The 25,781-nt window shown below is 43.5% G+C and overlaps 1 protein-coding gene across 5 annotated transcripts in view; it reads right to left on the reverse strand.

Moving 5' to 3' along the window:
• The window catches only part of TAOK3 (TAO kinase 3), a 101,110-nt gene that overhangs the window by 53,762 nt on the left and 21,567 nt on the right, over positions 1-25,781 (reverse strand). For 4 of the 5 annotated variants that reach the window (XM_067306787.1, XM_067306782.1, XM_067306784.1 and 1 more), the window contains exons 3-4: positions 3,070-3,170; positions 1,670-1,880 (exon numbers count right to left, since the gene is read on the reverse strand). In XM_067306787.1, the coding sequence (XP_067162888.1) occupies positions 1,670-1,789 (120 nt within the window). In that variant the 5' untranslated portion in view covers positions 1,790-1,880; positions 3,070-3,170. Of the gene's footprint in view, positions 1-1,669; positions 1,881-3,069; positions 3,171-8,058; positions 8,077-25,781 lie in introns of those variants that run through there. The other variant, XM_067306785.1, reaches the window with a different exon arrangement.

The raw sequence follows: 25,781 nt of genomic DNA on the forward strand, positions 1-25,781 counted from the left end.
GGGCTGCTGTGCAGCCAGAACTGCAGAACAGGTAGGTTCCTGCTTGCACCTTATGCACACAGCAGGAGTGGCGACTCCAAAAAACAGTTTCCTGCATGTTCAGTGCTTCGTGCAACAGGAAGCAAAGCTTAAGTTTGAAACAGTGTCAGAGAAGTGGAGACATTACGGAAAAGTAGAGATGCACTTGTCTATAATATTACTGTAGCAGCATAGTAGTGACTACAGCCTTGACTGCAATCATCAAGCTTTTAGGGTACAGCAGGAATGTGCAGGCTGGCTAAACTCTCCAGTGTGTTTGAAACACAGACCGGTTAAATAAAGCATAGGGATAAAGAGGAAGAGAAGCTCTGGGGATCACAAAGTCTCACCTAACCGTAGCGACCTCTTGCTTGTAAGGCTATTGAGTACGTCAGGTCACCAGCGCTCCTCGCCCCCTTTCCCTGGCAGCACGAGGAATTCCTGACCACCCCGAATAAAAGCTCCAAGGAGGTGCCCTCACTACGCCAGCGGTGCCCTGAAGCATGCCCGCGTGCTGTCCCTGCGCTTCTGAAGCGCACTGAACAGGACTCACCCGCTCCCGTCTAACAAATGCCTGCTCTTCTTGTGGAGCGGGTCAATGCGTACTGTAAGTTTTACCACCCATGTTCTCTCAGGCACGTTGTACATTTACTGTTATACTTTCTGTCACTAATATTATACTGCCTATCACTAAACCCACAACTAAATGCATCTGTCCCACTTTTGACAGTCCCAACGGCAAAAATACCTTGTACCATTACTACCAGCTTAAACATTGCAGAATTATACCTTTACCTCGCAAAAAAACCACATATATTCCTTATCTGAAATAAAATATCAGGATCCTCTCTTGTTTTAACAGCAGTTCCACCAACTCTTCCATCACTGTATACAACTATAGACAGTGAATTGGATTAGAGTGCCTGTAAATAAACCATGCTGGCTACCACCATCTCCCAGTGTCACAGAGGTAAGGATGCATATCTAAACTCCACAATGTCCGATATTCAGAAATCTAAATTCTCGTGAACTTGACCTCCTACTGATCATCACACCACCTCCTTTCCTCTGGAAGTCCCATTTCTCTCAAGATTTTCTCCTTGCTTTTGCCTGCAAGCGTTTGCTATTGATGATGGTATGTATGTGATGACAAAGCAGAATGACATTTAAAAGATGTCTCTAACTGCTAAATAATCAGAGGAATCACTCAAAAACCTGAATGCAATTTTGATACAACTTCCACAGGATCTTTACTCAAGCAACCACAACACCAATTCATTAACAAAAGTGGCTTTTAATGCCTATCGCATTTTAAATCATTAATTCACTGGATCTATTAATTTGCAACAATTTACAAGCATATGAGCACAAAGTAGAATATCTTGAAATTCCAGTTTGACAAATTAATTTCCAGCTGCTTAAATTCAACTTTCAGCATCAGAGAGCAAAAGGTACCATATACTTAACCTGAATGGTGGCATGCACTATTCAGACTGTAGTATCAGCTGCTGCCATATATATGAGCTGTATGCTAAGACATACAAAGCACTAAGAGCTACAAGGACATTCACTTCTACAAATGCTGAAAATTTATAAAATATCACTGAAAATAGTTTGGTTTTCCAAAAAGGAAGTGAAGAACTATACTTACAAAGTAAACCGCTCCAAAACTTCCATGTCCAATTTCATGTAAACCCACAAATATTTCTTCAGGATCATCTTTGTAGAACAGGTCAGCTATTTCTGGGTCCTTTGGCACCCCTTTGCGCATGTTGAACAGTATTATGAACTAGTTCGCGCTTTTGATTCCCAATCAATTTCTTCCTTCATCGACAAAGTAGTTTGTAGACAGCATTCAGCACCTGGTGAAAAAGTTCATCTTTACTCCGTTTCCTTTATGCATGTTCCTGTTCTTGCTTCTTTGACAGCAAAATAAGAGGAAACACTTTCAGAAGCAATAGACTTCACTATTGTTTCCGTCAGCTAATTCCTTTTAATTATTACTCTAATTTAGATATAGAGATTAAAATGCATTCAGAGTATAACAGCCCTTTATCTCATACAGGAAGCAAGTGCTGCAGTTACAATAAAATCCACTTGAAGACTTGAAGTCCTGTTGCTATGCAAAACATCCTGCGATTTGAGTTTGTTGTTCTCAATGCCGGTCCCCTACTGTGTCAGTTTTTAAGACTATCACCATTGTTCCTTCTACTTTTTTTCTGCCATTTGTTTGCTTTATTTCTGTGCTCTCTTGCCACCTGGTGCTAACAGAGAAGTTAGTTTCTGTTCCACAGAACTACCTCACAATTAAATGAGATATTTTTGTTTTAAATGCTGTAAGACAGCCAGCGCTATTGGGTTTTGATGGCTCCCCAGTGACCGAACTGCTTTTAAAAGATCCCAGACTCCATCATATAGGGCAGGTCTTTGCTTCCTTTACATCTTTCTTCAGTACAGACCTATAATTAGACAGTGCAAAACTGAGCTGCACTTAAACGAAGATTTAAAAGATTCATCCCCAAAGTTTTATTTGTGAAATAAACTGCTAAGCAGTTTCACATTTCCCATCAAAACAACCTGAAAAATCAGTCACTGGTGTACAAAGGAATGATGGATGCATCTATTCAGCTGCTTTTGCCTTCTGAAGCCAAACAGATTATCTGCAGGTGAGTCAACTAGAGCAGGTTCTAACAACAGTCTGAAGAATTCTCAGAATTCTATTTCCAGATATATAGTTGGGCACCTTATTGATACCATAGCTCTTCCATGCATAAGAGAAGAAAAACACTTCCGAAAATATGTACCAAAATGTGCAGCACACCTCGTGTTATAAATCAGTGTAACATTTGAAAAAGGACTGACTGAAATATAACAATCGGGTAAAATTAAGATTAGAATGCACATTAAAGGCTTTAACAGTGATGAAAGCAGGGCATAATTTTGGTCTGAGAGAGAGACAGGCTCCTTGGCTCAAAATTACAAGTAATGGAGCAACATGCGCAACAAATTCTGGTTCATTAGAGGAGCATAAAACGATCTGCTGAAGCCTACCTGAATAAGTGTGGCACAAAGCATGCTCTGTGGCTCAGACTCCTTTCAGCAGCATTGTCGTGTGCTCTGTTGTCTCCCCAAATTCTATGCACGCCGTTATTCTGCAAAAGAAAACAAGTATCAGCATTTAAAAATATATACTTCAACTTTTTTGGACCTTATTCTAACACCTATACATGAAAATACTACATTTAAAAAAGTCCACCAACTATCAAGGGATCACTTGAAAGTGCAGTTAAAAGGAATACGGACTATAAAGACTAGAGAGCTCTCCTTAGGTGAAGATACTCGCTTCCTGTGTTCTGTAACCCTCAGGCCTGTGATACATAAGATAGGAAACCAGAAAAAGGTTAAATGCAAAATCCTTTGACTTCTGTAAAGGCTCTCAAGGCTTACATGGGCAGGGAGGGAGTGCCACCTATGGAAGTTTGCTCACAGGCAGACCACGCTTCTTTTAGATTGCCTACAAGAGGACAAGGTTTGCAAAACCGAGTCCATTAGTTAACTCAGTGTGTTGTACCTGACGACTTACAAGACTTCAAAGAAAGTCCTAGACATGGGTAAGTCAAATATTGTTGGAATTCACTGAGGAGAGAAGGAGCAATTAAAAAAAAAGAAAAAGGAGGACATCCAGCTAGACCCACCAGCTGAAATCAGGCCTAGATTGCTCACAGTTAAGGATGCAGTTGGCTGCAGTCACCCATGCCTTCCAGCATAGCACCACCCTCTAAATATCCATCTTCTAATAAAGAGAAACATATTGACAGCTCAAAATTAACTTGCCCTCATACAAAAGGTTACCAAAATAGCCACGTCCACAGCAGAAATGCTTCTGCAAAAGCTGTATTGCCAAAACCTTTGAAGTATACACCTGAATTAATGATCAAACAAGCTAACCTGTCTTCTCATTTATTAGGAAAAAAACCTTATGAACATAAATCTTCCTGTTGGTTACTAACATTACCCAAAGATATTTTTTTCTACTGTCTTCAACACACAGCAATAAAATTGAGCTGTTAAAAAGTTATTTGAGGACCTCCAAAAAAAGGATCTGCAACGTTTTAGCTCAAGTCAGCAATGTTTTGGCTGAAAAGAAAACAAAGAATCTCAGGAATAAACTAATGATAAAATCCCAGATGAATTACATGATTATTCACTCTCAGCTGATTGACCTCACCCAAAGGTGCTTTATTTACTACATGCCTCCAGACATGGTCAAGAATGTAGTATTTCAGGTCTGGCATCCTTCAGCCAAGTGAAAAGTCCATCTAGCTTTAGAACAATAAAAACAGAACGGGGAAAGAAAACAATTTATTCACCTCTAGTCAAATGAACTTCTCTGCCATCACCAAAATCTGTGCACATTCTAATATTCCAGGATAAACTGGTATTGAAGGTGGGAAAGTAAGTGCCAATATTTAAAGACAAGCCCTAGGTAACAAGGTTGTTCTCCAGCTAGGACAGACACAAGTGGTAAGGATGTACAATACCAATCTCCTCAGCAGGACTACTGTTTTCCAGTAATGATTATCAGAAAAACTTGGCAAGTTAAATAACTTGAGTCCCATTGACTTGAACGTTATCAGTGATTGTTTCACACCATGCTATAGCACCTGCAGCGCTTCTTGGTACAAGCATTGAGAACCTTCACACGACCACAGATACCAAATTCAGGCATGGGACAGCATAAGACAGAAAAAAACCACACCATAGAACTTTTGTAGTAAACTGGCAAAGTCACAAGTTCTTAATATTAAATCTCTCTTTTATACAAGGACAGACTGAAATAAAGACGGTTTAAATGCTGGCTGACCTGGTCCTTCAGAGCATTATGGCAGTTGAATGCCATCAGTAAAAGTAACTCAGCTTCAAGGTATGATCAGTTTGAGAGCGCGGTTGCAGTTATCAAACTACTTAACATAGAAAGAAACGACTTCTACTCCAAGCAGCACGTACATCCTCCAAAAAGCACACACAAAACAGCATTTGAGATTGTGCATGCTCAGGATACCTCAAATGAAGATAGCATTAATTACACTGGCCATGACTTACAGAAGTGACAAGTGACTAAAGATACTCTGAGTCTGTGTGATTTGCATTTTGTTCAGATGAGGCCATTTGGAGATGCCTCAAACCGCGCACCTAAAAATCAAAGCTCTCAATCAATGGGTACTAGAAAAAACGTCAGCCTTCGAGGGCAAACTGCTTGTGCTGCATTTCTGAAATACTGTAAGGGGCTAGAAAGACCGGACCAACTCAAGAGTAAGCTTAGCACCAGAAGAAATACTAAAATAGCATTTAAAAGATAATTCTCTAAAGAAAAAGGCAGAACATATGCCTGCTATGCTGATAGCACCTGCACTGGATTCTTCAGTGGGGAATAGAAGAAAGCCATCAGGAAAACAGCATCCCACCCCACAGGGTTTGCCCCGTGGATGCTGCTTCTGCTAGATTCAGGCGTTCAGCATTAAAACACTGGTTTACTGAAATCTAGAGAAAGTCAAGCGCACATATTTTCACAATGTTCAGCTGTTGTGGAAACTTTACAGAGTATCATTAGGGCCCCAAACTTGAGCAACTTCCAGTGCTCAGTTAAATCAGCATAAAAAGAAGGGCAATATTATCAAGGTGCTGGGTTTTCTAAGAATTTAAGTAGTATCCAGGAAGAATCTTCCTTAAACTATCTAGTAACACTGGATAACTTAAAAGCAACTGTTTTTTTCTGCACCCTTTTACATATACCAACACTGTGGTTCCTCAAGATTTTTAAAAATATATATGCTTACAGGAAACCTCTACTTGAGTAAACCAGTGCTCCCAAATGCAAGTATTGTGAGCATCTTCACGAGCTGTGCATTTTCTTTGCAGTGGCTCCCAGGGAGAAGACAATCCTAAGCGATTTTCTAGTCCTGATTTCCTAGTCTTAATGTTCATTAAAAATAGATTAGTGTAATACCCAGGGAAAATATTTAATACAAACCGTATCTCTTGCAGAATCTCCTGGTGGGCAAGAGGGAAATGACACACACAAGACTCGATATAGCAACAAGAGATTTATAAACTAAATTTCACTGTTGTTGTTCTACATTAGAAAGCTGCTCTGGAGTGAAGACTGAATTTTAAAGGCCTGTAACTATTCCAGATACGTCCTTGTGTGCAAAGGGCTCTTGTATCAGAATATAAAAGTCTACATATGCCAGTCTACTTCCTTGGGTGGAGAAGCCCGGAACTGAGGAAGCCTTTGACACCATACAGCAGAGTTCCAGCAAAGATAAGAGACCACTGATTTTCACAGGAGTTAAAGCTAGCAGTAGACTAGGCTAACGACAGGGCTTGAAACATGGTTCAAAAAGACCTACCTTTTTCAAAGACCCTTCAGTTTGCTCCAATTGGAAAACCATGATTATGCTGGGCATGTTTTCAGGGCAACGCCTCTGTTTTGTCTGTAATATTACAGACAAGAAAGCGAAACCACTAGTTACTTTAAAACTTTGTTCTTTGGGGGAAATGGAACTATGTGCCACAGTGAACCTAATGTACAGGAACCCTGCAGCCTGCCCGGCACACGAGGGCCCCCAAGCAAGAGAGGTACATGCTGGAAAGGTGGTTTGAAAAGCACAAGTGCGAGATATTAATGCTCTTAAACCAATGAAAAGAGTTCAGCTTAGAGCAATTTGTTGGACTACTCCCTCTCCCCCCTATCCTTCAAACACAAAAACTCAGGAATACAACCCAAAGCGACCTTTGCACTATTGGGTGAAGTTACTGCAGTTCTGGTCTGCTACCATAGTGTTTTTAGCATTCTCTACTCCTCATTTATACTAAATAGCACAATTATCAGCTGCTTTTAGTGCCTGGTGGAAGATGACAGGAGGCCTCATTATGGCATTCACAGAAGAAGAGACTGGTAGAAACTATTATAACAAGCAGGCCAGAAAGCAGGCAGCAGCACGCTACTTCCTACGAACAAGCGGCTCATCCTGCGGACTTCGCACAGATTAGACCCTGAATAATGCTACAGCATGTCTCGCTACTATAGTGAGCGCATTTTTCCAGTTTAAAGACGTGCAAAATTCAAGTCCTTGACTTGAATATAAATGAAACATCAAAATATAAACTGGGAGTGCTTTTAAGCCGACCCGAGCTATCCATATTTCCAAATATTCCATGTATCTAAAACTACATCCACGTACAGGAAGATATCTTCCTTGTGCCCACAAGAAACTCCATAGCTGCCACCATGCTCTACAAAGACATCTCCTAAGCAAAACAGTTAAGGTATTCACTTCTTTCTTTGTAAAACTCCCTAAACAACCTGCAACCTGGCCAGTGTCTTAAGCTCATTAGCACATTCCATAAATGCAGCGTGGTTTCCCGGCCCTGCAAGGCTCTTGGTGATGACACTCAAATAATTCCATAGTCCGTACGTAAGTGCTGGTGTACGGCTTGTAAAACCCGCATTTTGGATGGTGTCTCACAACACTCACAGGCTCCATTAGAACGTGTACAGTAATATATAAACTTAATTTTCTTTCCTAGCTACGCCACAGTACTTCCCAAAACAAGACAAAGTTTTCCACATCAAATGGAAAAACAAACTCCAGGAAACAGGGCGGCACAGCCGTAGCAGCTGCCACGCAGAGGAGGAGCAACGTTACATCAAAATTCTTTTTCCAAGAATGACAAACACACACAGTCCTGCTTCTTCATTCCAGCCTCCAGGAGAACTCCAGAAATTTGGAAGACAACATTAAGAAGCAAGCTCTCGGATAAATTCACAAGGAGCTGACAAACACTGTCCCAAATCAGAAGCCCTTTGAGCTCAAGGCAGGCACACTGCGACCCTTGCACATCGCCTTAAATTGTTTTTATAAAACGAGCAACATTTTTCCTTTAATTGCTATATATGACTAGCAGGGCCATACATGACCATTTTATCCAGTGTTTTTGCAACCGGTTAAGCAGGCTTTCCCTCACTAATTCTCTTACCTGCAGATCATGCTCTAGGATCAGAAGCGCATCACTTGGCAGAAGCAGGCACTTGGTTTCCGAGGTGCCCACCACCCCCTGCACACGCTCAGCCAAAGCACGAGGACCTGCAGCAGCAAAGATCTTCAGCAGACCCCTCTGGCAGAATTATAGTCATACACATAGAAAGAAGAGGAAGAGGAAAAGGATTACGGGAAGCTACCAAGTTTAAATTGACAGCTACAAAAAACTCAATAGCCTGCAGGAATGGTTTGTTTCAATGCAATTTATCAGCACTCAAAAGAGTCAAGAGCAGCCTTTTTTCTTTAAGCTTCTCTCACAGAAGAGAGCAATGTAATTTTTGCAGAAGACAACACACATAAGGGCATATTTGTAGTTAACAAGAAGTTTAATCTCTTAACTGAGAGTAAAAATTTGTATGTATTTGTTGTATCAACAGCTGGCAAAATTCAAACTCCCAAATCAAGTTCCGTCACTTCATTCAAGTAGTTTCTCTAAAGGGCTCCTACAAAAAGAAAAAAGTACAAAGACTTCATTATGGTTCAAAGCTGTGCAGTAAACACTAACTAGAAAATTCTGCAATCTATCCAGATTCTAAAGTATCACCTATAATAAGGGATTTCGTCTGCCATAATAATTTTCCCGATGCACAACAAAACAGCACTAACTTTCTAAGAACTTCTTACAACTCCATATCTTGCTTCCACGTTGTAAATGATTCTGCTTCATGTATCATCTGCTACGCTCGGATAAGTGAACAGCATGAGCAGAAGGAAACGTGGTGGCAGCCAGCGTTCAAGCTCAAAACTCAGGTGCTTCTTTTTAGACAAGCTCCCCAACATAGCCTCCAAACTACTGCAAGAAGCAGCATAGCTTTGCTGTCCTCCATCACGAAGCAAAATTTGGGGGTTTGTTTCTCTCGTCAAGGAACCGAGGAACATCTGCAGCAGTAAAAGCAATTAACACCAGGCAGCCCTTCCTTAACATCACACAGCTCAAATTCAGCAAATTATAAAAGATGTACGTTTTGACTCGCCTGGTGTGGATGTTTTATAGCATTATCATGAAAATTCTGCAGCTGTTAAAAATCACACAATGTCTTAATGACAAAACTATGGATGGGTTAAAAACTCAGGCAATTAGCTTAATCAGGAAAATTGTCAGAAGTAACAAAAAAACAGGTACTTTCCAAATCTTGCCTGCAGGTAGCATTTTAAGAATGAACTGAAATTAAAGATATGACAGAGCAATGCATCAAGTCTTTTAGTACCAAGGTACTTGTCTCTTACAGGCACCAGCCAAGCCCTTAATCTGCTCCCTGCTTTGCTAAACACGTATAACTGTAGTTACCCAAGATCACAAGGTAGAATACTTGAAAAACCCTTTCAAAAACCTATAGTACTATACAGATAAAGAAAAAAACAAAACCCTAAATCCAAGTGAAAAGTCTGGGCTTGTTAAAAAGAACAAAAACCAAAAACCCCCACCATTCTTCACAATAAATGCATGATGAAAAAAGCAAAGCGTGACAGCAAGAGACACTAAGTGACACTTTCTAATTGTTTTCCAGTTAAATTTAAAACAAAGTAATGAAAATAGGTATGCCCTTATTTTGCTTAAAGATAACTAACAGTGTAACATTTTCAGGATCAAAAGCACTTTTTTTAAACCATTATAAAATCCAGTGTGCATTATTGTGGTTTTGCAGGTTTATTTGACGACTTTAAGATTTTAAGTAATGAAATAAACTTCACGTGGTCAAAAAAAGTAAAGAAACAGGCTTCTTGCTCTAAACAAGATTTCCTTAGTGTTTCATCATGGCACCCTTGAAATAATCCAAGGGCACGTTCGCAAGGGAGGAAAGATACATGAATCGGATTTTAAATCCTAATGTGCATAAGCCCAAGCAGCATCATGCAGAGAAATGCAAGTTTCATGTAAGATCCATCTTCTCATCAAAGCATCTCTGAACTTCCCATATGGATCACGAAATTGAGGAAATTGAGGAGAAAAAAAAAAGATTTAAATGGTAAAAGCAGGTTTACCATCATGCTTCCATAGCTCTTTATAACACTGCTTAAAACACAGTGACTCTGCACAGCTGTAGATTCACGACTGCTCTGCTGCGTGCTACTCACAGGCACAAAGAAGTCACCTCACTTGTTCACGAAAGTTTGAAGAGACGCCAGCTCACTCAGTTTCCTGCGTATTAATGCAACGGCTTCCAAAGAGCTGCATCCACCTTGCGTTTTAATGCTATTTTTAGACATTTGTAAAGAGGTTATGTTTTGACTGACACACAATCAAACAAAAAAGACTTTAACTGGATAAACCTATCCCTGCGGCCGCTGTGAGGTGCCCGGAACGGCGCTCAGGGCAGCGCGAGCCGACCGGCCTCATCTGCCTGGCGCCGCGAGGGCGAGCGGTGCCACCGAGCCGGCTGACCCGGCCGCGAGCGCCGTGCCGAGAGGCTCCCCATGCCCCAAGCGCCGTTAAAGAACGGACGCCCAAGGAGCTTGCAAGCAGATCTCCACCTGCGTTTCAGGATCAGGTTTGCTGAAATAGAGGAAAGAGCTTCATACACTTCGGAACACTAACAACCTCTACTGGGTGTAAAATCCAGTTTTTGCGCTGTTAGATTAGATAGCAGGACATTACAACTTGTCCCTCCGAAGCCAGCCAAAGCGAAGAGAACAGTTAGGTTTAAATAACCGAGGTTAGTGCATAATTCTGCTGTTGAACAGTTGCACTGTGCTACCTGAGGGTGATTTTCAGCAGGGGGAAATATATATATTTACATATGAAAAGCTTGTGATACGATTTGGGGCAAAGGGTGTTTTCACTGTACAAATGCAAGACAACGAACAAGATCTAACGTAACCTTGTGCTAGTGAAGGCAATTTTCGTCATAACATTAGCTGGCTTTGAAAAAATAGCTTTCTATTTAAAAAAAAAATCTGTTTATTGTCATTTTTTTTCCCCTCAAGAAAATACAACGCAGATACTGGTTTTTGGAAGCTATACCACTGTAAACTGGCCAAGCAGGAATCATTTGGTAGGTCTTTAACGTAAAGCAGGAAAACAGATGCAGACTGCACTTGCACGGCAGGGGGAAGAGACACTCTTGTCTTTAGTAGTAGGGTCTCATAGCAACTCTCTCAGAGCAGGAAAAACAACCTACAAAAATCAAACGGTGATTTTTTCCCTCAATTTGAGACGACAGAGGTTAGGCAAGGCAACCGTGAAGCATGTTCTTCATCATCCCAAAAAACTATGGATTGGTATTATGAGCTTCCTATTAAAAAACGCATTAATCCTAAACAAGGAGGGCGTAGCACAGTGCGGCGTATGCTGGTTGTCCTCTCGGCGAGGAGATTTAGGAAGACTTCGAGTCCTAACCTCTTACCGCTGCTCGCGTAAGAGGCGGCGGCGGCGAAAGCCCTGGCACAGCAGCGCGCTGCCCCCACGACTCCGGGTCCCGGCGGGGCTGCGCGTCCCCTGCACCCGCTTTCGTGGCCCCGTGAATCTCTCCCTGCACACGCTTCTCCTTTTATAGGCCTCCTTCCTTCCTGCCGCCCTCAGTGCCGGCCAGAGATAGGGGCCGTTTCCTACGGCACTTCGACGACTCGCGTTTATCGTTGTAGCGCGGCCGGTGCTCGGGGACGCCAGCGCGTCCAGCTCTCTTCTCCTCCCGACCCGCTTACAGGCCCCGCCGCAGCCATCAACACCGACGAAAGGAAACGTTTCCACCCTCGTGGCATTAGAGCTGACTGCGCCTGGCTCGCTCCGGTGGTCCAAAGTCCGCTTCACAAGCGGGATTCAACACGGCAACGTGCGTTCGGAAAAACGCACGGGAGTCAGTTCCGCGGGGGAAACCTGTTATTAGAAGATGCCAAATTTAACCTAGCAGGCAGCAGCCAACACAGCGTCAGTGATTAATATTACAAGACTTACCCCCCGGCTTCCTAACTTTATTCTTCTCTAGCATATGCATTTTTTATGGCTAGTAATAAAAGATACACACAGAAGCAAAATATGGATGCCTAATTTCCAAAACATCACTGTTTTCTAACGATTGCATACAGCAAGGGGATATTACCCACCGCGCAGGCTAAGAAAAGAGCACTGGATGGCTGCAAATCTGGAAATAAAAAGAGTGTGCTGCTGTTTGTCACATGGAAAGAGCTGATGGTTTATTATTTTGGCCATCACATGCGCTTCTAAGAGGACTCTTCTTCAGGCTCTTTTTAACATCCTTATGATAATTACAGTGATTATTTACACCTAACAGTTACCATGGACCCATAAAAGTATCCAGATATATTTTTATCTGTCACAACACAGTAAGTCATCCATAAACAGTATCTCACAGCACAAGAGCATCCAGCTCTACGAACTACACTAACAAAACCTGCTTTAAAACTGCAGGTATTAAATTTCATGAAGAGCCTCAGTGACACCAGCAGTTATCGGGTGCCTACGGATAAACCTATGGATGCCGTCACGCTCCGGGAGGCCACGCGAAGGAGGACCACGAGCGGGGTGGTTGTTCCCACTGGTTTTCCTCAGGATAGAGACTTCTCTGGACGGGTCTTGTAGAGGGCTACACGCCCTGCCAATCCCCAGATAAATCTGCCTCTACTCAAATATTCATTTCTGGAGTCAGAAACACCGTGTGCCATTCAAGGGACAGGACTGATGGAGGCAGCGCTATAGTATTTGTTGGAAAAAGCCTGCAAATCTGAGAAATGACCAGTTTACAGTTCTCCTGTATTCAGACCTGTAACCCTAACAAACACCAAGCACGCGGCCCCTACAGTATCACTATTGTGCCAGGTTACAGAGCTACCGGCTTAAGAAAGCAGACTTGCACCACTGTCAGCTCGGAGGCGTGATCTCACTGTTACCTGTGGCCTCCTGCGGTGGTTAATGTACTTTGTCCCTCCGAGCTTTTGAAAAGGAGCCTGTCCGCACTATACAATACAGAAGCTAATAACATGAGAAATGGAGTAACCTGTTGAAGGTCGCCCAAAGAATAGAGCAACCAAGAATAAAATCTAAGTCTCCAGATTGTATGATTTTTAAAGTAGCATATTGGTTAAAAACAAAACAAAAAACCCACCCCACCACTCTGAATAATCACCAGCTGCATTTTTTGCTGATCCATCTATCATATACCATTGCCATAGACACAGGAAGCTGTTTTTCTGGCCGAAGATTCAAATAAAAGCAGATAAGCGTACCAAATTAATACACATAGGCAATCTTTCCAGGGTACTCATTACTGCAGTACCTCAAGCCTACAAGCATGAGCGAATGTAGTCATCGCTACCCACCCCTGCAGTCGGGCCAGCGCCGCGGAGCCAGTTTCTCCATCCCGTAAACACGTTCCCAAATGCCCTCCGATAGGGCTGACCCAGACCGACGCTGCTCTGAGCTCTCGGGACCGGGCTAAGCCTCTCGGCTTGCTGCAGCTCGCTCCCGTCCCGTCGGTTTGGACCCGACTGCCAAGCAGGGCAGGAACGAACGCTGCTCCGTACAAACTGAAAAATCAATTACTGCAAGAGGCACCTCGCTCCGCTTCCCGCCCCAAGGCCCGGGGGTGCAGCAGCCCCCCCACAGCCCAGCTCCGCGTGCCCCCGCCGCCAGGGCCTTCTGCGCCGCGCCGCTGCTTCGCTTCCGTTCGGCAACCTTGTTCCATGACTGTCGGAGGATCTCCTGGGACTTTGCATTGCTTTTTCTATTTCAGGAACAGACAGGCACGCAGAAGTTTCCGCCAGCCTCTCGGCAAGTTCACTTAAGGAAAAGCACAAACGCAGCAGGTATCACACAGCTCAGCTTGGGCAACTGCGCTTTACAGAGACCTCTGCCACAACTGGTACTCATTCCCTAGGAGGCACATATACAGCATCGGGGTCACAATTTCAGATTTACATCTCTCCTGGCATTTCCACCAATCCTTTTCTGAATGTAATTCAACACAGAAAAAATATATTCCACTTTGCAATACGCATGCACAAATGTAGCTAGTTAAAATAAAAAAAAAAAAAAGCGAGCATTTGAGAAAAGCTTGAAAAGGACATTATTTTGTCCAGCCCCTCTCCCAACAACTCCCCTGAAAAAAAATAACCAGCAAGGCAATTTTATTCTAGTTCAATGCCTTTTTCTGCACCAATTAAAAGACAAGCTAGTAAGGAATGCAGCTTGGAAACAGTGCTGTCTCACCTCACACCAAATTAATATTACTACAGAAAATGAAGACGTTGACACTGAGAGCTTTTGGATCTCTGAAAGGTATACAGGCAATTTCATTTTGGGATATACAGAAGGCAGAGAAAGTTGTTTCATTGCTGCTGTTTATTCTGAGAGGAGGATGGGTTTCTCTCTCCAGCTGAAGCAAAGGCTTCCCGGGTCTTATACTCTTTAAAAAACAATCATCGGAACATCAGTACAGAAAAGAGCAAAATCTGAACATTAAATAAATTCTATATATACAGCATGATTCACCTAGAAAGTCTTGCAACACCTTCAAAAAAAAAAGTGTTGCACACAGATTAGTTAAAGAAGGGAGAGGAATAAAGTGTAATAGTGACTGGATGAATGGAGAGAAGGACAGAGACATTGTAACAGGTGCCAAAGGCTGTCTTCAGCTCCTCTTCTTCGGGACTTTGAGATACCAGAGAAGGCTGTTTCCACTGCAAGCGATTTCATTATGCAACGAGTGTGCTAACGTGCCCATCCACCCCCCACCCGCGGCATCTTGCCACATTAACACAAGACTCACGCGCGCGCACACGTGTGCACGTTCCCGAAATTATCTGAGACCTTCTGCAGAGCCTGGTGAGCCTCGCCGCGTTGGGTTACAACGCCAACGTTTTGGGATAAAGTTTCGGTATAGCCCAAGGAGATTTCCCGTGTTCACACTCCCCACGTTAACGTTTGGGACTCTAGAGCACAGCTCTGCAGTTATTTAAGCAGCTTCGACCAACCTGGATAAAACCCGTAGCTAACTGCACTATCTATGCCCTCCTCACCCCCGTTCTGTGTGCACCCCGTCTCAGTTCAGCAAGGCATGGAAATCACCGAGGAGTCCAAGAGAGGAGGTTTTTATTTGCGTTTCGCGAACCGCTTTCAGCAATATCCTCCCTCTTTCCACCATGCCAGCCCAGCCGTCTGTCCCACCCCACGCGAACCGTACCGAGACGCTGGTCCAGGCAAACACCACAGAAAAACGCTCAGTTTTCTGACCGGATTTGTTCCCCAGCCCCATCCCACACCCACCCAGGCAAACCGCTGCACTAGTGCTGTGAGCGGGGAGACAGGAACGAAGAGCCAGAGCTGGGCTCTGCCCAGGCCGGCGCTGCCACCACACACCTCTCGGATGAGGCCGTCAGAGCATCGCCGCCGCAGATTCAGCCGCCCTTGCTCTGTTACGACTTTCAAGAAAAGCGGTAACTTTAGGCCACCCATTTATCAAATTATCACGAATGGAATATCTCATCCTGAAGCCTACACACACTTATCCTCTCTCCATAGGTAGGTTCTTGGGTGGTACTAAATGCTCTGCAGGTGACCAGTAGTCTCCAGCTGCAGCTTCAGGAGACAACCGTGCTTTCCTATGACTAGTTACTCTTACCACCTTCTGCCAACTCAATGTTGACTAGTAAACTAAGAAAATAATTGCTTTGCTGCCAATACGCTACTGGGTAAGACAGCGGGCATAGAGTAATTCTCTCAAAGACAGTATTAAAGCCAGAAGCTCATGGAGCAGACTGCTGAGAGGGAAAAAAGAAAACCCACGGTGACTGACTGAAAATAAAAATAAAATGCAATAAAACTACAAAAGACTGCTGAGTTGAAACAACTACTTTGCTTTAAAAGATAAAAAATTCAGAGTTAAGACTGAAATTACATCTTAACCTACTGAGCCTTCATTCACATTAAATAAGAATATTCAGCACTTGGAGACTCTTTCGATAACTGGATAATGGATCAGTCAAGGTCTGTGATTTCAGTATTAAGTCTTATTTTCCTGGGATTTATCAGGTCAAAACAGGCCCTTTGCTTTAATGTAGATTTTTGGCCTTTAGCTGCTTTAAATGAAAAAAAAGTTCTAAATTAGCACGGGGGAAACGCTTCACCGAGCACTGGAATCTGATGTTAAAAATTAACTCAATTCTTGAACAGACACCACTCTGGAGGTCAGCCAGGAGCTTTCTTCAGATGATCATAATTTTCGTTCTATTTGAAGGGAGATCAGCAAAGGTAATCACTTAAAAGAAGCAGAACTCACCTGAATTAGTACATGCAAACTGCTGGGTGTATATCCTTCAGTATGCTTGCTTATTTTATTTTATTTTTAATACTGCCAGTCACAAAGAATCAATATACAGTTTTAATTGTGACACTGGTTCTCATTTTAAATAATCTATGTTTAAATTTTACTTTTCCACTTGAAATTCGTACTACAAGTTTTCACTGCTGTGTCCTGGGCACACGTATATCCTCAGCCACGTTTTAAAGCGCTGAGATTTAACATTTCAGAATGTTAAACCACAGGGGAGAAAGATCTGTCCATTAACAAAACCTATTTAGTCTCCTCGAGAAAACAAAACAGAAATAAGGTTAAATTCCTCTGGATGGGACTAACCTGCCTACAGACAAAGAAAGTAGGATAGGTCTCCCGGGACCCAGAGGGTCCTTTTAGGAAAGCAGGAGGGTAGATTGCCATGGCAATGCAGCATTTTAGAAGACCCATTACTAGTGCAATGCACTATGCCACGAACTATGAACGTAACAGAGAAGTCGAGCAAAGCAGTCCTTCCCGACAACTAGAGAAGCTTTTAGCAAAAATATGGAAGGCATTTGTGTCTGCTGTCATTTGCAATAGTAAAAAACCAAGGCTGTAAAAGCCACGAGGGATACAGGTAACAGAAATCATTAACAAAGCTTAAGTTAAATTCTCTGGTCGCAGGACTAGCCAATGGAAACATCTAAAGGTTCACATGGTCCATGAGAGAAAAGCGTTACATGGGGAGGGCAGAAAATTATTAACTCTTGGCCCAATTTCTATGGATAGTGCCTAAACCATATCAGGTTGTTGCACATCTGCACAAAACCAGAAAAGGGATGGAACTGCAGAAGGTGGCATCTCCTGCGGCTGGCAGCCGCTCAACGTCTGCACTGGTGCCTGGGGACAGCAGGGCACAAGCAAGAGAGGTTCAGATCAGAGGCATAACTACAACAAGAAATATGATAGAATAAAAGGGTATCAAAGGAAATGTAAGAGGGCCATACCCTAAAGAATACCCTAGAAATATAGATATTCCAATATGAGCAGCAACCAAAGAACTTGCAACACAGATATTCCACCATGGACTGTAATGGCTAAGAACGAACAGACTCCAGGCTTATTTGCAAATACAGCACATTTAGATACTCTTACTGCTGTAAAATATGATTGGGCTGTATTTTTACTGTAACGGTAATTTGCTATTTTGAACCGTCGCCAGGACGGCCATTCAGTCGGTTGCTATTTTTGAGAAAGCATCTAGAGTAATGCCATCGACTTGCACGTATGGAACGTAACAAGAGTTTTCAGTCAGTCTGTAAGGTACCATTCACCTGGCGCAGAGGTGGTGAAGTTCCTCCGTTAAAACCAAACGCAGCCAAGTACACCTTGAGCCACTCAGGCTTAGGAAGGAAGTCAGAAGCAGAACAACGGCAGACGAAATGTGTTTGTTGTAAGAGTGGGGGTAACATATACTGGGGGTAATATTTTCAGCTGCTCACACTCTGCCGAACCCCAAACCAATTGTAACCATACAGAAAAAAAGACCTGAGGGTCGGACAGCTCCATAGAAACATCTGCTCAGTGTGCAGAGACAGTCCGAAAGGCTAAACAGAAAGCTAAGCCTAAAGTACTGATATCATCAGAGAAATGAAGCATCAGAGAGTCACTATTATCCAAATACTGCACCCCACATCAATAGTCCTACCAGAAAGAAAATAGAAAAGAAACAAGTGTTAGATGCAGGGGAGAACACCTACATGAAGGAAAACTGAAAAGGAAGCCAGCTTACATAGGAGACAGATAAAAGGGGTAATGATGCATTAAGCAAAACAGCCAAAAGAGCTTAAGACAAGGCCCTCCCTTCTCCTCCACTCGGAGAGGAGGTAGGGGAGACATGCAACCAAGAAGTAACAGATTTCAGCTTAAAAATACAACTAATTCAGATAGATGGACATAAAAATATAGATATACATAAGATATAGAAACACAATCTTCTCAGCTAATGAGCTCACTAATTTCTAACACTGAATGCAAGGCTCAGCGGTACTAAGAGCTCAGATAATTACAGTGGGAAAAGGAGACTGTTTCCACATCAGGTCATAAGACAAACTGGGACTAGAGTTAAAGAAAAAGCAAACCCGCTTGCTTTGCAGGTAGGCTATTTTTATTTTGCCCACTCAACAGGCAAACAATCCTGTCTCCGAGAAGACAGAGTTCAGCACTGCTCACAGTGAGACCCAAGATTAGGAGATCCCCGGTCCCCCTGCCACCAGCACCCGCACACCATAACTGTCGCTCCATCGAGTTATTTCAGGCATTCGCTTTTCTTGGCCCAGAGTTTGGCAAGAAACGGTCGGGTTCCCACCACAACCAGCGTGCCTACTGTTTACATCGTCTCAGTTTAATAGCACAGTAAGTTCTTTACGTCAAAAAAAAAAAAGTTTGCCTGTACCGGCTGACTCCAAACTCATTGATAATCTGACTAGTAACAAAAATAGTTTGTTTTAAGCCACATTTATTGCTCCTGTTAATGTAATTCTTGCCAAATATTACAGCTCTGTTTCGTATAATTACTTCAGTGTGCTCCAACAATGTTTAGAGTGAATAACAGATGGAGACAGGAAACGGCTCAAGAGTCTTTTCCTTCATTATTTCCGTCAAACTTTTGGGGCAACAACTTTCGCATACTCAAGAAAAGGAAAAAGTCACTTTTTCCTTTTGTAGCTTTATTTTCGTCTAACACACGAATTCCAGCTACACTTTCTAAAACCCCTTGGAACTGTCGAACTTATTCCAAGGATGTTCTGGGAACTAGCGTTATTATTTGAAGTTGGTTACTATGGATAATACACTGATGAAAACACCAAGCAAGAGCATAACGTGATCACAAATTCCACCGCTACCATAGCCTACGGGGCAGCAGCTCAGTCAGTACTGGCTCTTATTTACTGGTCCCCACTGACAAACGGGTACATTTGACCACGGCCAAAGCTAAAGCAATAAAAATCCAATTGTGTCCCAGTGCTCGCAGCGATTTCATAATTCAGTTTAAACATTTTCCTACAAATGAGGCTTGATTTGGAGCAAAGCGTAGAAAGAAGCTGCACTGATGGGCAGAGGCATGCTGGATCAGCCGCACGCAGCAGGGACGGGTCTTCGCTGCACCAGGCCACGTTTCTCTATTTGAGCACTGGTTTCCTCGAGCAAGAGCAGAGACACTGCAAAATTTTAAGCATACAAATTAAGCAGATACATCTGCACCATTCTCCTGGATTAAAACACAGCAGTTTGAGTTACTAAAACCTAGTGATCTCAAGAGACAAATGTTTAAGCACCACTTAACCACTTAAAGGTTTGTTTATTTGGACAGACATTCAGGTAGAATTGCTACAAGTTCACACCACTGTGTGAGCAAGCCCTTAGTTAGGCCTTTGCTTATTTATATCCTGTGCTGCAACAAGGTTTTCTTTGGAGAAAAAAGAAAGAGACCCAGAAGACCAGCTATGGCTGGGCACCCTTAATTTTACAGAACTCAATTTTGATAAAAGTTCCTCATTTTCTATTTAAAAAAAATCCTCTAATACATTTTTCTGTAAACCTTGTCAGCTGCAATAAACAGAGCCATCTTTGAATACCATTTCAGTGGTAATTTCACTGTCATAAACCAAACTTGAATCTAATGCAATTTAGACAATACGCTTTTCCAACAAAAACTAAAATAGTCCTTCTGCTGAATAAAGCATCTAAAGTTCATCAATAATAGGATCTCAATGCCCTACTTGTTACCTTTCTAACCAAGTGGGGGAAAAAAAAAGCCTAAATGGAGATAAAATGAGTTTTTTCTTTTTTTTAAATCTAAGAGTAACTAAGCTTAACTGCTACAGTAAAGCTTTCATTGCTATTAACTTCTTTGCCAAGAGTATTTTCCCCAGCAGGCAATGCTGTTGGACTTGAATCAGAAGTCGTCAGTCATTTATATCAGTGTATTCAAGTTCTGCTTTCTATTAAGTACGACAAAAGTACTTTTCCTACCATTAGTGCTGGATAAAACTACTGTTTGACCACATTTCATTCTATTCTCTGTTCATATTAGATAACAACCACCCACGAAGCCAGACCTTCATCTATTTGTGTATGGATACTCAGTCTAATTTCCTCTAAGGAACAGATCTTATTTGAGATACTTGGATCTTCTTAGACAACCACAAAATTACAGCCTTCATGATACTAAGACAAATTCTTCAGAAACAATCTAATTTTTTTGGCCAAGTAAATTTTACAAACACCCCTGCCACCATTCTTACTTCACTATTACAATTTCTTTTCCATGTAATATTTTACCATTAATAATTAATGGTCCATTAATAATTCTTGGAGGGAAAAGTATGTGTTGGGAAGGAGAAGCAGGAAAGGAGTTTGTGGGGTTTTTGATACATTTATTAAGCAATATTTCAAAACATGAAAAAAAAAAAATCTATTTATAAAGACACTTCCAAAGTGCCAGAAGCACTGAACATGCCCACAGGATAAAGGTTTTGTGCTGCCTGATAATGTTCTGAGTTGCACTGAAGCTATTTATGCAGGAAAACGTCAGTGATCATGACAGCAACCACGTTAGGATCCATAATGGGTTTATGCACAAGAAAAGATATTTCTCTGGGAAAATGAATGTTCCCCCCACTTGACTCCCAAGAGATCTAAAATTTTGCTTTTGCAGGTGGGAGAAAAGGAAATATTTTGCCTGACTGGGAACATTTTCATGACAACTTTACCATCCTGGGCCACACTTACACCACAGAAATGCACCTTCTTTTTATTTATTTATATATTGGTGAAGGGCGCATAAATTTAACAAGGCCATTCTATTTTTTGTACTAGAACTTTAACAGCTAAAAATCAAAGTCCACGTGAAGGACTCCACACAGATGCCTGTTAATTCAAAATCCCTGTTATCTCATAACCCCAAATAGAGTAATTCTCAAAAAACACAAAGAACAGGACACTTTTACAGCGAGAAAACAGGCACAAACTTACTCAGCTAACATGCTGGCGTGTCCTTCTCCTTCCTATTCCCTGAAGCAAAGCTCCCGCCTGCCTCCCTACGCCAGCTTAGGGAAGCTTCCCCTTTTATAACATGTTCTATTCAAGAGTCTTAAACATTAATTAAGCCCAATAGTCTTCAGAGATGTTAGAAAAGCTATAAGAAGGTTTCTGAATTGAGCGGCTACTGAAGGAACTGGCATCTGATCAAATTTTCAAGAGTTGTGCTGCCTGCTTTATGAATAAATCAGGGAATTACCAGTTTTTGAAAGTCTCTAGCCCTGTTGCAGCTCTCAGGGCCTCACAGACACATTAGCAGCCCTATTTTGTGGATGCCGAGTCTGAGGCATGACGAACCAGAGGGGAGGGACACCGGCGGCAGAACTATGGGAGAATCTAATCCAATGCCTTAGCCAGAAGGTTATACTTTTGTCAGACAAACGTATGTATTTGACAAGAAACTAAGAACTGACTGAAAGACTAACAAAAGATAATTCCATCATTTCTAAACACTACAGTGTCCAAGCAATGAATGTTTTACCGTGCAGCAGCTTCTCAACAGCAAGCTAGTTTGGAAGTCCCTTCACTTTGTTCCGGTTCATTTTAGGGACAGTTTTCCGAGACCCTATCTGAACGATCAAGGAAGCTTTCCTGCAGCTAGGCTCATATTGCCACTAATTAAAAGAATGAACCATCATGAGTTTATTAGTTAGTGTCAGACTTGTTCATTCTCTTACTCTATGGCATGCCAGCCCCAAATCCCAAGGGAGCGCAGAGAATTCACAGATAAAATCAACTGTACCACGGTCACTAGAGGACAGGAGCAGCCAGTGGCTCCTCCTGTAAGAAGGGGATCTTCTAGGCAGGAAGACTGGGGGAAAAAACACTTTTGTTGGGGTCTTCCCACCTAAACCTATGTATAGTATAGACGCGTAACAAAAACTAATTCAAGAATAACAAAGGTCTTATATGGATTACCAGAGCAACTAAGAATTTTACACACAAATCTTACGATTTTAAAGCAGTTACCTGCAAGGATAGCGATCCTTTAGGGGAAGCTGCACACTCTGCTATGACAGTCTCTTTCGTATCAAATAACCAAACAGTTTTGTGATTGTAGGTTCACATTACCGAAAAGTCAACACTCCTGGCAGCATAACTATGGGAGATGCACAACACCCACTATCTGTATATAAACAGCACACATCAGAGCTGAACACTCCTAACCTAGACAAATTTGCAGTATGCTGCAACTTGGAAAAAAAGAAATCCCACTGAAGCAGCCACAGAAAGCACACTGAAAACCAAGGGAACACAGCAACTTCGAACCACTTGAAATTATGTGTATAGAAGCTGTTAAATAAGCACAGCTATATTTTTCTTTGTTCAGAAACAGACTTGAATCACAGAATCACAGAATCGCTGAGGTTGGAAGGGACCTCTGGAGATCATCTAGTCCAACCCCCCTGCTCAAGCAGGGTCACCTAGAGCACATTGCACAGGATTGCATCCAGGCGCGTTTTGAATATCTCCAGAGAAGGAGACTCCACCACCTCTCGGGGCAACCTGTTCCAGTGCTCTGTCACCCTCACAGTGAAAAAGTTTTTCCTCATGTTCAGATGGAAGTGTCTGTGTTTCAGTTTGTGCCCGTTGCCTCGCGTCCTGTCGCTCGGCACCACTGAAAAGAGTCTGGTCCCATCCTCTCGACACCCTCCCTTCAGATACTTGTACACATTGATAAGATCTCCTCTCAGCCTTCTCTTCTCCGAGCTAAACAGGCCCAGCTCTCTCAGCCTTTCCTCATAAGAGAGATGCTCCAGTCCCCTAATCATCTTTGTGGCCCTTCGCTGGACTTGCTCCAGTAGTGCCACATCCCTCTTGTCCTGGGGAGCCCAGAACTGGACGCAGTACTCCAGATGTGGCCTCACCAGGGCTGAGTAGAGGGGGAGAATCACCTCCCTCGACCTGCTGGCAACACTCTTCCTGATGCACCCCAGCATACCATTGGCCTTCTTGGCCACAAGGGCACATTGCTGCTCATGCTTAACTTGGTGTCCACCAGCACTCCCAGGTCCTTCTCCGCAGAGCTGCTTTCCAGCAGGTCAACCCCCAACCTGTACTGCTGCATGGGGTTATTCCTCCCCAGGTGCAGGACCCTGCACTTGCCTTTGTTGAACTTCATGAGGTTCCTCTCCGCCCACCTCTCCAGCCTGTCCAGGTCTCTCTGAATGGCAGCACAGCCCTCTGGCGTATCAGCCACTCCTCCCAGTTTTGTATCGTCAGCAAACTTGCTGAGGGTGCACTCTGTCCCTTCATCCAGGTCATTGATGAAGAAGTTGAACAAGACTGGACCCAGTACTGACCCCTGGGGGACACCGCTAGCTACAGGCCTCCAACTAGACTCTGTGCCACTGATCACAACTCTCTGAGCTCTGCCATTCAGCCAGTTCTCAATCCACCTCACTGTCCACTCATCTAAGCCACACTTCCTGAGCTTGTCTATGAGGATGCTATGGGAGACAGTGTCGAAAGCCTTGCTGAAGTCTAGGTAGACAACATCCACTGCTCTCCCCTCATCTACCCAGACAGTCATTCCATCATAGAAGGCTATCAGATTGGTTAGGCATGATTTCCCCTTGGTGAAGCCATGCTGACTACTCCTGATCACCTTCTTTTCCTCCACATGCTTGGAGATGGCCTCCAGGATGAGCTGCTCCATCACCTTTCCAGGGATGGAGGTGAGGCTGACTGGCCTGTAGTTCCCTGGGTCCTCCTTCTTGCCCTTCTTGAAGACTGGGGTGACATTGGCTTTCTTCCAGTCCTCAGGCACCTCTCCTGTTCTCCATGACCTTTCAAAGATGATGGAGAGTGGCTTAGCAATAATGTCCGCCAGCTCCCTCAGCACTCGTGGGTGCATCCCATCAGGGCCCATGGATTTGTGGGTGTCAAGTTTGCTTAAATGATCTCTAACCCACTCCTCCTCCACCAAGGGAAAGTCTTCCTCTCTCCAGACTTTCTCTCTTGCCTCCAGGATCTGGGGTTCCTGAGGGCTGGCCTGACCAGTAAAGACTGAAGCAAAGAAGGCATTCAGTAACTCTGCCTTCTCTGTATCCTTCATCACCAGGGCACCCACCCCATTCAGCAAAGGGCCCACATTTTCCCTAGTCTTCCTCTTGCTACTGATGTATTTGAAGAAGCCCTTCTTGCTGTCCTTGACATCTCTCGCCAGATTTAATTCCAAACGGGCCTTAGCCTTCCTCGTCGCATCCCTGCATACTCTGACAACGTTCCTATATTCCTCCCAAGTGGCCTGTCCCCCTTTCCACTTTCTGTATACTTCCTTCTTCTGGTTGAGTTTTGCCAGGAGCTCCTTGCTCATCCATGCAGGTCTCCTGCCTCCTTTGCTTGACTTCCTACTCATAGGGATGCACCGCTCTTGAGCCTGGAGGAAGTGATGCTTGAATATTAACCAGCTCTCTTGAACGCCCCTTCCTTCTAGGGCCCTAACCCGTGGGATTCCTCCAAGTAGGTCCCTGAAGAGGCCAAAGTTTGCTCTCCTGAAGTCCAGGGTTGCGATCCTACTTGGTGCCCTGCTGCCTCCTCGCAGGATCCTGAACTCCACCATCTCATGGTCACTGCAGCCAAGGCTGCCCCCGACCTTCACATCTTCCACCAGTCCTTCTTTGTTTGTTAGTACGAGGTCCAGCAGCACACCTCTCCTTGTTGGCTCCTCCACCACCTGTGTCAAGAAGTTGTCACCAATGCTCTGCAGGAACCTCCAGGACTGTTTGTGCCTAGCTGTGTTGTCTTTCCAGCAGATATCGGGGTGCTTCAAGTCCCCCATGAGAACCAGGGCCTGGGATCGTGAGGCTACTTCCAGCTGTCTGTAGAAGGCCTCATCGACTTCCTCATCCTGATCAGGTGGCCTGTAGTAAACACCCACAACAGTGTCACCCATGCTAGCCTGCCCTTTGATCCTTACCCATAAGCTCTCGACTCGCTCTTCATCCACCCCTAGGCACAGCTCAATACATTCCAGTTGCTCTCTCACATAAAGAGCAACTCCCCCACCTCGCTTTCCTGGCCTGTTTTTCCTGTCTTTTCTTGCACAGAGAACACAAGAGAGTATGAAGAGCTTACACTGCAAACCTACACCGAGTTTAAAACCTCTCTTAAAAGCATGAAGCCAGACAGAGGAACTGCCTTCTCCCGATCTTGTTCTGCTAAGGAAGTGCAATACGGCAGCGAGGTTCGGTTCCAGGCTTCCCCTTTTCCACCACACACCACCCCTCCCTGCTCCGCTCATGGTAGCGACGATGGGCCTGGAACCACTGATTAGGTTTAGCTTTGCAAAACCAGCTCTTCTGCTGCAAACGTAACACTGCAGCTT

This window comes from Apteryx mantelli, chromosome 17 (genome assembly GCF_036417845.1).
Source record: "Apteryx mantelli isolate bAptMan1 chromosome 17, bAptMan1.hap1, whole genome shotgun sequence".
Lineage (NCBI taxonomy): Eukaryota > Metazoa > Chordata > Aves > Apterygiformes > Apterygidae > Apteryx > Apteryx mantelli.